The sequence below is a fragment of the Podarcis tiliguerta genome, assembly GCF_965153285.1.
Source record: "Podarcis tiliguerta genome assembly, chromosome: 5".
NCBI lineage: Eukaryota > Metazoa > Chordata > Lepidosauria > Squamata > Lacertidae > Podarcis > Podarcis tiliguerta.
This window is the reverse complement of record NC_139538.1, coordinates 41,300,148-41,314,812: the sequence shown is the minus strand read 5'-3', so window position 1 is coordinate 41,314,812 and position 14,665 is coordinate 41,300,148. Positions and strand designations below refer to the sequence as shown.

General features: G+C 46.1%; 2 protein-coding genes across 2 annotated transcripts; one reads left to right on the top strand and one right to left on the bottom strand.

Moving 5' to 3' along the window:
- Positions 1-834: 834 nt before the first annotated feature.
- AVPI1 (arginine vasopressin induced 1) lies at positions 835-5,024 on the bottom strand. Its single transcript, XM_083443912.1, has 3 exons — positions 4,800-5,024; positions 3,021-3,381; positions 835-1,291 (listed from the first exon to the last, which is right to left on the bottom strand). The coding sequence occupies exons 1-3, from the start codon at positions 4,912-4,914 to the stop codon at positions 1,129-1,131; spliced, it is 639 nt and encodes a 212-aa protein (XP_083300038.1). The 5' UTR covers positions 4,915-5,024; the 3' UTR covers positions 835-1,128.
- A 1,252-nt stretch (positions 5,025-6,276) lies between these two features.
- Positions 6,277-10,470, top strand: MARVELD1 (MARVEL domain containing 1). The gene has a single exon (XM_083443916.1). The coding sequence runs from the start codon at positions 7,538-7,540 to the stop codon at positions 8,060-8,062; it is 525 nt and encodes a 174-aa protein (XP_083300042.1). The 5' UTR covers positions 6,277-7,537; the 3' UTR covers positions 8,063-10,470.
- Positions 10,471-14,665: the final 4,195 nt, after the last annotated feature.

The window sequence follows — 14,665 nt, the reverse complement described above, 5'->3', positions numbered from 1 at the left end:
AAGCTGATTGTGCACAAGACCACCTTCTTGCCTTGAGAGAGCTATTATAGCTAGGCACTGGGCAGACCTCTGGTTGTTCAACAGGGGTATGTGAGTACATATAGGCAGAAGACTGTTTAAACACAATGCAGCCTTAGTTCCTGTTCTCTTTTGGAATTACCAGGACTGTGTATGTCCCCACATTCCATCTCATAACTCAAAACACTTAGTTTTTCAGAGGGCTGACCTCCTGTATAATAGCAGTATGGGAACCACTCCCCAGTCAACATGATCACACCTACAGAGTGAAAGAGTATTATACTTGCCCTGCCCCGTGATTATTCTTTGTATAGGATGGAGTGACCACCCTCACAACTAGGTGGGCGAAGAGAACTTATGAAGACAGCTAGCCTTGCAGAAAGTGAGACTTTCTAAGGCTGTCACTGTAGACGGTGCTTTTGGTGCAAACCCAGACCCTTAATAATCCGTTCCCCAACCCCAACACTTGACTCGCCTCAGATTTAGAAGAGGCAAGTGACACATTGGCATAATGAGGAAATCCACATCAAGATGTGGCTCTAGCTGATCTTAAAAGGCAGCTAGACAAACTCATGAGGGACAGCCCTGTCTCCAGCTACTTAAATGAAGGTGCCACGTAGTTTTCATGCAGCTGGGGCAGCCTGCCTCCAAAGACAAATTACTGAGTGGGAGCCAACCAGAAAGCTGCTACCTTCATGCAGCCTCCTTGTGGACTTCTCAGAAGCATCTGATTATGCAAAATGCGGTGCTGAACTAGAGACATTGGTGCAAATCAAGCAATTACTACTTGCATTCACAAAGTGCTTTCATAGAGGAGACTGTATAATAAGCTTTATTAAATATGACCAGGTACATTCAGTCTGTAGTGTTTGTGCTTCGTGATAGCCAGATGTGGTCAAGTCTGAGAACCAGAACAGGTAGTGCTTGAAAGAGGAGGGTTGGTTTCAAGTTTCTCCGCCATTTTTGCCAGTGTGAAGCACAGAGGATATTATACGAAAACATTTTACTATGAGAGAAGTGCATCTTCCATACGAACCCCCCTTGGGTTCAGGCTACACCTGTTCCGTACAGTGACATTTAACTACAACTGTTGCCATCAGGTTCAGTTGCTCACCGGCGGAGCTGGTGCAGGTAGTCTGCAGTTCCCATTCCACTTTTTTTCTTCTTGTAGTGGGAAGCAGTATAGTGGCTGGTTTGATCAGCTGCATCTATCTCCTTATTGCTGTTGCTGCAGCCATCAACATCAGCACATGATGTGGTGCGGTCTTCAATCCTATAGGAGAACAAAGGCACCCATTAAGAAATGGAGTAGGATGTTATCTCTTCTGGAGAAGTAAGCAATATGTACAGGCAATAAGAAGAGAATTGCCATGGTGTCTTTCTACAAGTAAAGGAGGAAAGAATTTACAGGTGTGGCTACTCTTGCAGTTGAAAGTTATCTTGCTAGTTTGTGAGAAGCACACTTGCTCTCCTTTTCCTCTAGATCAGCAGTAGTGCCCAATTCTCAGCCCCAGCCATATGAGCAATGATCAGAGGTGAAGAAAGCTATACAGTGGTACCTTGGGTTACATACGCTTCAGGTTACATACGCTTCAGGTTACAGACTCTGCTAACCCAGAAATAGTACCTTGGGTTAAGAACTTTGCTTCAGAATGAGAACAGAAATCGTGCTCCCGCGGCGCAGTGGCAGCAGGAGGCCCCATTAGCTAAAGTGGTGCTTCAGGTTAAGAATGGACCTCCAGAACGAATTAAGTACTTAACCCGAGGTACCACTGTAGTCTAGCAACATCTGGTTGGCCACAGGTTCCCAAACCCTGCTGATCTAGCTGTCTTTGTATCCTCCATGTTTAAAAATTTTAAAATTCTGTTCAAAGGGAGAATAAATTGTGTGAACTGTACAAATAATGCAAATGAATTACATTTACATGTTTACTTACTCTGCATACATAAATTCTGCTTCTGTTAATGATGAGTAGAGGGCAGGAACTAGAGAAAGCTTTGCCCCTCTGGTTTCTGAAACTTCACATTACCCACATACTTTTGCATCTATATTTTCAGCTGTAACAGCTACAACTTGCATAAGCTGAAAGCTGAGGTTGGTAAGAGGCTAAACTCTGTACCTGTCAGCAGATTCTGTTTACATGCTATGCCTGAGTACAATACAAAGTACCTTTGCTCCAGTTTTGAACACACTGCAATATAACCAATGAACACAGTTTTAAGCAAAGGATGCTCTAAGTCGTGGCTTTATTAAGAGACTACTGTTGATGACGTATGGCCATAACTATTTTACATCTGCACAACAGCATTAGGAGCAGGTAACACCAGCTGCTTAGGAAGAGCTCTGAGGATGAGGCTGCATTCACATTATAAAGTGGAATCATAGTGCTTTAAATGTAAACAGTCATGTCTTCCCCCCCCAAAAATTATAGGAACTGCACTTTACTAAGGGTACTGAGAGTTGTAAGGAAGTCCCTGTGTTCCCCCCAGAGCAATTTAACAAGCAATCCCTTGTCACAGGTAACTCCTAAGAACTATAGTTCTGTAAAGGGAACAAGGACCTCTAACAATTCTCAGCATCCTTAAACTACAACTCCCAGAATTCTTTGGTGGAAGCCATGACGGTTTAATAGAGCTTTATGGTGTGAATGTGACCCGACTTGAGGTACAGTAGCTGGCCAAAAGTATACAAACTAGCAATTTATACAATACATCTGTAGGTAGGAAGTTACTGGTTTTAGGTAGAGATCTACTGCTTACTCCAGGAGTTGAGAACCTGAAGTCCTCCAGATGTTGCTGAAGAAAACCTGTTATCTCTTATCATTGGCCATGCTAGCTAAGACAAATGGAAATTAAGAGTCCAATGAGATTTGAAGGGCCATTGCTGGCCTACAACCTGCTGTTGCAGAAACAGCAGGGGAGAGGGGATCTTTGTGGCTTTATTGTTAGATGGTGAGTGCAAGAGCTGTAGAAGCAGGGTGGCATGAACATGGAGACCATACCGTAAGCGGCTGAAGTGTTGGAGCTCTAGGAGTCTGGTGGCACCACTCATTTCTGAAGGAGGTCTCAGGTGTGATCTCAGCCTCAGCTTTCTCTGCCTCCTTCGGAGCTGTTGCAAGGCGTGAGCAATGCACCGGCTCCCTGCACATTCCCAGACCAGCTGGGCTCTCTCCTCGGCTTGGGCATCCCCACTGCTGCGGAAGAGGCGGCGCAACTGCAACAGCCCCACCCCCTGAAAGATGTTGGCAGATGCTCTCTTGCGAGTGCAGGCTTTGGGGGTCTGGTGCTGTGGCAAGTCACAGGCAATAGAGGCTGGGGTACCCATGATGCTAGGGTCCCTCCACTCTGTATCTGAAGGTGGTTCTGTGAAAGAGAGAGGAAATAGGGTGAAACAGCAGAATGACTAATCCTGCCAACCATTGCTATTCCCCTGCCGCCCTCAACTTCACCTATGCCTGCCTACCTGGGAGCAGATGTGTAAGACACAGTCATGCCTCAAGGCATCCATCCTTTTTGCCAACCCAACTTATCTGCCACCACCTCTTACAGAAGGAATTGGGATTCCTATTCTGCAGCTAACTCCTGGCCCTTGAGGATGTGTAGGCCATCAGAAAGAGAGCACCTCCATTTTCCTAAGCAAGCCTCTGAGCTCCCCCAACACCATCCAGATGGTGGTTTAATTCTCTGGCAGCAGAGTATTAAGCCAGGTCTCTGCTTGCTCAGTACAGGTGTGCTCAAGTTGGGAGGAGCTACATACCAGAAAACAGCTCCAGGCTAAAAGCCGGTTTGCATGCACGGAAATTCCACAGAAGCTGGGACGAGTGCCAGGGTGGGGCCATATGGGGCAACAGCTCACATTCTTGCAGTCAAGCAAAAGGGCTGGCACTTGTCTTCTCCCAGCAGCCTCCCATGCCTTGATGTCTCTTATGGTAGAGAAAGCCTAGGGACAGCATTTAATTCCCAAAGGGAGCCTGATGACCCACTTGCCCAAATATGAGCTACAGGTTAACTCTGGAAAGCTTAGACGATGCAAGCTAACCCAGCAGTGTCCACTCCTCACAGCTGGAGCCTTGCTTGCCAGCTGGCCAGATGATCCCAATGAATCATGGTGTTCAAGCCATGAGATGGGCACGCGGGAGCCGAAGAGACGAGCCAATACGTCAGTTCCCGGGAGCTAAGGGTGCACTTTTATATCGCTCCGAAAATGGCATTATACATACGCAGCATGCATATTTGTCCCTCAGCCCGGTTGCTGTGCAGGAACCGATATTGGAACTGGATGGAAAGAGAGAGCTGATGTTGACTTGAACCACGGGGAGACGCAAAATTGAATCTCCGTGCTCAGCAAGGAGATAACTAACTGCGTGACAACGGGCCAGGGTCTCAGCCTAGGCTACCTTACCGGGATGTTGGGAGGATAACTCCCAAGTATGCACACCTCAGCTCGTTTGCATTACAGTATTATTATCCCCAAATAATAATCCACGCGGAGCCCTGGGAGATCTAGGGCACGTTACACTGTCCATCTAACCTTCCCCACAGAGTCATTCTGAACTTCTTCGAGCAAAAGCATGATGTCAAGGGAACAAAAGGGAGCCCAGCAAAAAATTATTCTGGTTTGTGCTGCCCCAAGATATTGGCAAGGATTGTTCCCTGTCCAGCCGAGCGAGGAACCACGTCCCTTCCCCCACTCGGGGGAATCTGGCATTTTACAGCAACAGATCGAGGCCGATGCCCAGACCTGAGTGGATTCGGGCTCCTCGGACAGGTAAGTCACAGACCTGGCGGCTGCTGTCGTCCTTGAGGCCACGGGTCTCTCGAAGGCTCCTGGAGACCCGCCAGGGCGGGCGGTTCCCCTGCTCTCGCCTTGCCTCTCCCCAAGCCGATTCCCGTCATTCGCAGGCTCACGCGGCGAAGATTCCTTTGTCCATTGAAGAGCGCAGGCAACCTGCATCTCAGCCAATCGGCTTCATCTGCCTCTTAACTCCAAGGTTCTAAATCCGAACTCCGAAGATAAGCAAGGCAGCCAATAGGGTGGGGAGGAGGCGGGGCTCCGCTGTCCCCGCTGGTAACGCGTGGCAGGCGGCGTTCTTGACGTCACTGGGAAGGGCGTTAGCCTGCAAGGAGAAAGAGGGGCGTTGCTTTTTCCTGCTGTGGTTGACTGACAGGGACGGCGGGGTGTGTTTGTGTGTTTTGTCCACAGGCACAGAGGCGTCTGCCTTTCCTTAGTCTGAACCTAATTCCAGCAAAGAGTTAATTGGCCCTCTGAGAAACCCGATCGTGCCATGTCACCGGCGTGGAGGCTTAATCTTTATCCTATCCTCTCCCCAGCCCCACTTTATTTTCTGCTTGTTTTCCTTCAGTGGCTCGCTCGCGCCGAATTCTTTCTTTGCAAATAAAGGGTCAGGACGGAGTATCTGGTTCTGGCAGGGCAGGGAGTGGAGGTCCGCAGGGGAGCGAAGCACGATCGGCCTCCCTGACAGCAACCTGAAAAATAGGACTTGCTGCTGGAAAGGATCGCTAGCCTGACCCCGTAACGTCTGGCTTCTCAGACCACTTCGGCAACCTGCTCGCCTTTGCCTGTCAGGGCAATTACGGACCTGTCTGCCAAGGCAGCAGGCGAGAAAGGGTTTGGAGCGTGCCCATGGGCGTAGCCAGGATTTTGGGGGGGGTAGAACCTAAGTTAGCTAGGTATTTTTATTGATGGGGGGGGCTGCTCTTCCCTGCCCCCCCCCCGGCTACGCCCTTCAACGTGCCTATTCCGCTCTACTGAGCCACGCAAAGTAGTCGCAGCCAGACACGTGCTAAGGGTCGACGTGGAGGGAAGGCGCGGGCTCCACAGCCAGCTCCTGCTGCGTGCCAGGAAGCCAGAGCCCTCAGGCATGAATTTTTGCCGCCGTGTTCTCTGGGAAGTATGTAGAAAGATGCCATGAGATTTGACTTGCCCTTTGATCCCCAAGAAGACGCACACTGAGATGTAATTTTGCAAACTTGCCATAGAGAAAAAAGGGATCCGGGTTAAATGAATGCCCTGTTTTCATTTAGACCTCTGCACCCCTTTCCATGGACAGTCGCATCCACTCAGGATACAATGTCACATGGGAAAATTGCACAAGTGTGTATCTTGCTGTAGTTCCAAGCTGAAGAATGCGTCAGCACAAGCAAGAGCTTCCAAATGTGCAATAGTGGAAAAATACATATTTAAATGAATTTCTGAAAAACAACTGAGTGGAATGTAAACTTTTTCCTAGAGAATACCATGTGAGAGAGAAGTGGTGCTGTGAAACTTAAAATCCTGCATGTCACACAGAAATCATTGCCTGCAGCATCTTATGAAAGTCAAGAGACCCACTAAGATCAAAATTAGAGTGATTTCAATAATGGATCCTTTATATGTGAGTTGACAACCTTCCTTTTGGAACATTCAACCCTGCTAGAGGACAAGCTGGTTTGAACCTGTTTAGGAGAGGTCTTGACATTGATTCATTCATGTATGACATATCTTGGTCACCTATTCATCCTGTCCTCTGGGCAGCTCACAGCAGTTTTAAAATAAAGCCAGGTCTCTAAAGACAAAGAGTGAAGTTTACAGGCACAGGCCTGTAAGTTGTTTCCAGATAAGGAAACAACTTATCCATTTAAAGCCTCCTAAGTTTTTTATTTTTATATTCACAAGTTAAATCAGGAGTGTGGAAAGAAATACAACTGTTTTTTTCCTGATCTCCTCTGCCTCTTTAGAACATAGAAAGAAAATTGACCTGAGTTCTGACATCCAAGATGAGAACAGGCTGGAGTTTGTTTGCACCATCTAGTGGTGCTGGCCAGGACCTGGGCTACCAGAAGAGTCAATACAATGCAAAGTTTTGAGGCTGTGTATGTGCCATACACTTCAAGCACTTTACCCCCTTCTGAATCCTGGGAACTGTGGCTGAGAATGGGAAGTAAGGATCCTGAGAATTGTAGCTCTGTGAGGGACAAACTATAGTTCCCAATCACCTTATGGGGGGATGGGGACGGAAATGTGCTTTAAATGTATGGTGTGCTTTAAATGCATGATGCCTATGCAGCCAATGTGCCCAAACCCATCTCCTGCAAGGGAGAGGCAAAACTCTGTGCCTGCAGGGCCCACATGCTGAGGCAACCTTTCTGCTTAGGAAGAACTGTTGGCTGAAACAGTACATAGTGTGTAGCTGAGGAAACTGTGATGCTAAAGCAGCCAGTTTTAATGGGTGTTTTGAGAGCTCTGGGCTTGGGACTGCAGGGGCGTGAAGGAGAGAGGAGTGAGGAGTTAGCAGAAGGATGGAGAAAGAGAACCACCCAGAGAAGAGGAGGGGCAAGGGGGGAACAGGGAGGGACAGAGCCGGGAAGCTGAGAGGCCCCTGCACAGGAAAGTCCATTGAGCTGCAGATGTTTGGCAGCTGCAGACAGAGGAAGTGCCTGAGAGGGGGGTGAAGTTCGCTGGGCTCCAGAAGACAGAACTGGACGGGACAGAAGCGCCTGGAGGCCGCAGTCTTGCAGCATGGCTCTTCCACCACCTCCGTCCTCCCCTCCACCGCCTTGCCCGCAGTCGAGAGAGACTCTGAGTCTGAACAGGCCCTTCTTGAGAAGTCTGCTGGGAGTGCTGCGCATTGCCCAGCTGCTGACGGGGGCTGTCTGCTGGGTGACTTTAGCAGCGCACAAGTATGAAGGAGCCACCTACTTTGCGGTCTTTGCAGCGGTCCTGTTGTGGTTGCTCACCTTGGCGCTCTTTGGGCTCAGCCTGCTGGGCCGCTGGTCTCTGGTGCCGGTGCTGGGGACCCGCTGGCTTATGACGAACCTAATGCACGATCTGTTGCTTGGGGTTATTCTCTCTGCAGCTGCTGCAGGCATCCTGAGCCAGAAGGCACAGAGTTTCAGCTACTGCAACCTGCCAGGCTACATGTGGCCCTGCAGTTACAAAGCCTACCTGACTGCTGCCGTCTTTGCAGGTATCACTGCCTTCTTTTACCTAATTTCAGGACTTTACTGCCTGGTACGACATTTCCAGGGGCACAAGGATATCTGAGAGATGCAAGAAGGTAGGCTGATGGGCAGGGATGGACAGACCCTTCTTCAACCAGATGGACAAGCCTTGTACACATACAGTCCCCACAGACTGCTCCTTGTTCCAGATTCATCGTTGCCTTCCTGATGGAGAGAAGAAAACTTCAATAGACTTTATTGGGAGAGGGGGAATAATCCCCTATGTCCATGGTACTGATGGATGCTCTATACCCTTCATCAACGGATGGACGCATGCTTTCATGACCCAGAAGCTAGAAATGGTATATCCTTCAGATTAAACGTGGGAGCCAGATTGTGGGTCTTCCCCGTTTCTTTTCTTCCTTCACTTGGTAGGTGGGTCTCTGGGGGTCCAGAAAGGTTTGGCCTGGTCTATGATTCCAGAATATGTGGTTGACATAAGGTCCCCTGGAAGCCCTTGATCATTCAGTGTTACTCATAATCCTTATAGGAGCAGATTTAATTTAGTTTGTAGTGTTTGTCCATATGTTTTTATGCCATATACATAAGATCTCATCCTCTCACATTTAATTAATGTTTAGTAATACTGAATATCCACCCTTTAGGGTGCTCTGTTGGGATATTATTAATATTATCCCATTTCAGAAGTTATATAAGCATAAGCTTAGAAACCACCCCCAAAAGCTTCCATTGCATTCTTTTCTTCCTCCATAGCATTCTGTTTTTAATCAGATATTTATAAATGATGGTTCTTAGTAACTTTTTATTTTAGATATGACCCTGATGTGGACATTGTGACATTTATAGCATAGCATAACTCCAGTAACCAGTTTTTACTTTTTAAAAATGGATGTGTTGAGGCTCATGTCTTTTGGATATTTGCACTCCCTAACCTGTATTTCCTAAATGTGGGGCATTGGCTTTGCTGATTAAAGCAAGAGGCACATTCTCTTTGCTTTTGCTCAGATGAAGTTTCTTTGTTCTTACTATTAGATATGTAAGCTAAATACTGACACCAACAATGGGATCCAGAGCTGAGCTCATGAGTCCATTTCTGAGGCCTGGCAATCCCTAGCTCAAATTACACACACTGTGCCCATAAATGTCACTCTTGTAACTTCCTGAATTAATTAATGCTTCAGTTCCTTGAAATCTTCTTGAGCCATTGCCTCATATTTGAGCAAGCCACCCCACAAACCAATTGGTCATAAATAATAGGAAACATTGGAGAGTTCTGCAACAGGTTATGTAGTGATGGAACAAAAGAGGCCAGAGAGCAGGGCCCTCTCACAGAAATTGGAGTGAGGTGCTGGTCATCATCTGAGGCCAGGATTGGAATCCAGGTGGATCATAGATGTGAATCTACCCAGTGTGGCTCTATATGAGGTTGGGGCCAAACCTTGATATTTGGTATCTTTAGGAGGCAAGTACTTGGATATTACCATAGTTCTGTGATCTGCAAAGACTTCATAAAGATACCCAAATTCAGGTTCCTGCTGAAGAAGACTAATAGTGTGTGTGTGAGAGAGAGCTACCAGATTCCAGACTGTTCTTAGCCCCTTTTATGGCAGGGTCTGTATCCTCCTGCTCCCATCATATCCCAGAGAAGGAGGCATATTTTATTCTGCATGAAACATCAAGATAAATCCTACCCTGGATGGGGGAAAGAATTGAAAGAGAACCCCAGGGTAAAAATTTGCAGACAGGCACTGCAGCTGAATGGTCGACCGTGGAGGAAATGTAATTACTGCAAAAGCTGGCTCTGGGCCGGAAAAGGGGAGGAAAATATTTCTATGGCAACTGTGAAGAGAAACAGTTACATCACATGGAAGACTTCTAACAGGGTCAGGGTGCAGAGTGCCCAAATTCCCCGTGCTTAGCAGGGAAACAGGATCCAGTGCTGTCGGTTACTACTCCTGCATGTCTCATGACTTTACATGAAATATAAGAATGTGACAGCACTAACCATACAAACCTTGGAACTAGGATCAACCCCCAGTTGCTACCATGTAAACTGAAGGTTTCATCATGCTCACGGATTGTCACACATTGGATTTCACCACCACTGGATTTCTGTCTCTGAAATATAGAAGTGCCTTGGATAAGAGACCCCTGCACCCCTTTGACTTCTACTGTTTGTCTAATTGTGCTAAACTCCCAGAGCAGCTACCACAGCTATCTTTCGCTAAGATGCTACATTTAATGTGCCTATATATCCCTACCTTTTTTCAAATGGTAGGAATAGGATCATTCTTGTTGGAGCCTCTTTTCCCTGTGATAAATGGACCCTATTCCAGCAACACCAAATGAAAAAGCCCACTTCAACCATGCTTAAGAAATCATATCTCAGAGTGGACTGCAGGAGTTTCCAAAAAACCCTTGGCCTCCAACCTCTGGACATTCCTGACTTTCTTCCTTCTATTCTACATGTAATAAAAACCTTGCTCCCCAGCTGTTTTCATCTTCATTAATGTACTCTGCCAAGGGTATTTACTGAACATTTATTTACTTGCACAGAGATTACATAGAGGTTATACATTTCCAAATTTGTTTGTAGGAAGGTCACGACAATGAGCATCCTATCTGTTTTGGTTGCATGGAAATTATGTGTGGTATTCAATGAAGTTTTATGCGGAGTAGACCCATTGGAATTAATGGACCTACTTTTCCATGTTCATTATTTTTATTGGGTCTACTCTGAGTAAAACTTAAATAACACCCTATATGTCTTCTCATCAGTCATCATCTCACACTTTTTAATGCATTTTCCTGTTGCTTTCCCAGCCACAGAAGTTTTGTTTTTTAAAGTGAATTTGTTGTGCCAGGTCCCTTTAATTGCACAAACCTAAATTTATGGTGTGTATTTTTCTCCAAAATAGTGACACCAATGCTTTATCTAGCTCAGCATTCAATCTGACAAAAGTGGCTAATGAATACCATAGGGACATTCATAAACAAAGCATAACTGTGATATCCATCACCTATTTTATGGCTCCCTGCAGCATCAGAATAGAAAAGATCCCCTGTATCTTCCCCCTTTTCCTATTCTCTCTCTCTGGATTTGAAGGTTGTAGGTTTTTCTCCTGGGCCAGACCCTTTTTACTTCTCACTGCTGATCCTTGCTCACTCAACCTTACACCTATCACATGCCCTGCCCTTTGACTGTGTGTTCCAGGCACCACAAGATACCAATTTCATTGTCACCAACCCAGCTATGTGTGTGTGTGTGTGTTTTAAGAAAGCCGTCAGAGCAAACCTGGAGATGTGCTGCAGTGTATTTCACAACTCTCTTGCTACTAATTTACTCAGAGATATTGATTTTCTTATCTCTGTTACTCCATTTTAAGCAAGCAAAGGGCAATTATTCCATTGATGCTGTGCTATCGTCATCTATCAAGATGACGTCAGGGACCTTTTGAATATGAAACGGTCACATAATATGTAAGTTATAGGTACAGTACCAGGGCCCTGGCTGCTAGCCAGTCATGAACATGGAAGGTTATTCTATGTATCTAAAGCAGGGATGTGTGGACAGATGTTGTTGGACTTGTGTCCCATCAGTGCCAGCCAAAGTATGGCTGATGGTCAGGGTTGATAGCTTGGTAGTTCAGCAACAGCCACAGATTCTCCAGCCTTGATCTAAAGGGTTGATAAAGTATGTGGTTTCCTACAAATTCAGGGCATTCATTACTCTTGAAATGATTTATTTTAAGTAGGCAGAAGTTTGGAATCCCTATCTCACTTCCCTATCTCCCACTCAATCTGAACCCTATCTCTCAACTCAAATCAAGCCTTATCTCTCATCTCAAATCAAGCCCTGTCTAACTCTCTCCCTCAGAAACTGCTCCTTTTATTCCCCCTCCAAAGTGCTGCTCCTCTCCCCTCTGTGGCTAGCTGACTCTGTGGCTAGCTGTCAATCAGCGAGAGGCTCCAGCACTCTGCTGGAATTTCCGAGGGACTGCATCACCAGACTCTGGTCTGGCTCTGCTGTCCGTCACAGAGAGGAACAGCTTACTGGAGCCACATTGAGGCATTATTTGGTTCCATACTCCAGTTGCTATATTGGGATATGAGACTGGACAAGCAGATAATGCAACAGCAGCCCTGGTTTGGATTATCTGTCCACTTCACAGTCAGCCATCATGTCTGGCAAAAGGTGCTCTCTATCTAGGGAGTTCTCTGAATCACACCAGCCTATGCTGCTGCAGCGGCAGAAGTCCATGATGTAAGACCCCTCATCATCTCAAAACAAGCACAAGCTGGTTATGAGCCAATATGAGGTTTAAATCCTGGCCCTTCCAGGAATCCACAAACCCGTAATGACTTTGCTGATTACCTGCCAGCCAGTTTAAAGAAGAATGGGGAATTTTTGAATTTGAGAATAGAGAAGCAGGGCAGCCTGCGAGTCAAAACAGACAGAGAATGAGTAGTCCTAAATACAGGGCACTGTATCTCCTTCAGCTGTTGGATACTCAAGAGGTCATTGCATCCCTTTTGGGGGTAGATAGAGGGAAACACTGAGAGGTGAAGGGGTATAAGGCAGGAAAGGTGTTGGCTGTTTATTGGATCAATTTTTGGAGCGGTGTCTACAATTGTTTTTGGAAGAAGAAGAAGAGTTTGGATTTGATATCCTGCCTTTCACTCCCCTTCAGGAGTCTCAAAGTGGCTAACATTCTCCTTTCCCTTCCTCCCCCACAACAAACACTCTGTGAAGTGAGTGGGGCTGAGAGACTTCAGAGAAGTGTGACTAACCCAAGGTTATCCAGCAGCTGCATGTGGAGGAGCGGAGATGCGAACCCGGTTCCCCAGATTATGAGGCTACCGCTCTTAACCACTACACCACACTGGTGTTAGTGAGCCTTAGAGATGCTTTAGAGAGCCTTAGAGATCAGGTTTCTGGAGTCAAAGTCATTCTCTGAATAAAATTCTGTGAACACTGGAACAAGAGGTTGCAGTCAGGGTAACAGCCTTATTAAAGAAATCACTCAATTGTCAGCCACCAAGGTTGTATCCACAATCCTCTATACTCCCAGTAGCAAAGCAGAAAACAAAACAGTAACACAAAGAGTAACACAAAACAGAAACCAAAGGTAGCACAGCAACAGCAATTCATCAATCACAGCATTGTGCACCAATGCCTCACATTACTCACACATGGAAGGCACCAATCAACACATGACAATGGCAGAACAATTTCATGGCATTGCCCTAATCATTGTAGACTCCCACTACTTATACAACACCTTAGTCGTCCACTAGGTCGCTGCTACCTCATCAGGTACTGTGGCACAATTAAGAGGAGTGTAGAGTCAAATACATACAGACACAAGCTTCAGACTCCCCCCCCCCCCCCCAGAGAGCAGTTTGCATCCTACTCACAGTAACCCGTCTTTTGCTAGGCAAACAGACAGGCCCAGACATGGAAAGGCTGACATTCCGATCCCAACAGTCAGCCAGTTCCCTGGTCAATTCAGTAGGAAGCATGCATTGAGAACCCACAGGCGCCCCAGGAAAAGGGATTTCAGTCTCACAGACAGCAAATTGCTCCCACCTAGAGAATCATCAGAACACTCTGGATAGCATTGTTGGAGGAGGAGAAGCCAGGACTCATGGTGTTTTGTTTGGGAACCATAGCGCGACTCCCAAACAACATGGGTTTCTCATGTGTAAGTTCAAACCCTGGACAAAGTATCTCAACTTTTAAGTGCCAACTTTTAAATGCCTGCTGATTTTTTTTTTATTCTCCCAGGCCTATGCAGGCAATTAATAATACACCTTTCAACAAAGGTTAACTTTTGTCTCTTGTTAACTTGTTAAAATGGTTTTTATTGTTTAGTTTTACGTTTTATTGCATCTTCTAAGATAGTGCATGCCACCCCTGGTATTATATGTAATATTAGTACAAATAACCACAATGAGTTTATTTCTTTCATTTAAAAAATTGCTACCCAATTAATCAGGGGCACATTTTAACTGATTACTGCATTTTTATAAGTTAAACTAACTAATCTACCAAACCTGGCAGCATTAGTGTGGTGCTCTTCTGATGGTAAACACACCCACTGCTACTGAAAACTGGCTATGTTACAAGGTAAGCTGGCAATCCAATCCCTGATTCTGACACCCATTATACACCAAGCTTGTTCTTCCAAGAGCTGCCACCTACCTACCTACCTACCTACCTATGGGAAGTGCCAACTGGCTAAAGCCCAGATCCAACTCCTTTTCCAAGCACTTCAAAACTTGTGCCTGTGCTGATCAGTTCCTGTTGCTAGACAGCAAGAACATTTTCCACACAAAGCAACAAGTTTGCTTCAGATCAATAACATTCCTTAGCCACACAGCACTTTAGTTCAGCTGTGACAAAACATATTCATACTGCAGATGTAAAGTGCTTAGAACCAGTTCCCTCAAAGAACAGGAGTTCCTAGGTTCAATACAAAAAAGTGAAACCAGCTTTAAATTTGTGGTGCAGGGTTATTTTGCTTCTCTTCTAGTTGCAGAAGGAAGCCTGAGAAACCCCACCCCAAACCACTGGAAATCCTTCTGAGATTTCACCAGACTTGTTTTCAAGCCTACTTTGTGAACTTCAAGTCTAAAATGTCCTTTTTACAATGGCCATTGTGCTCCTCAAGATGCTAAATTC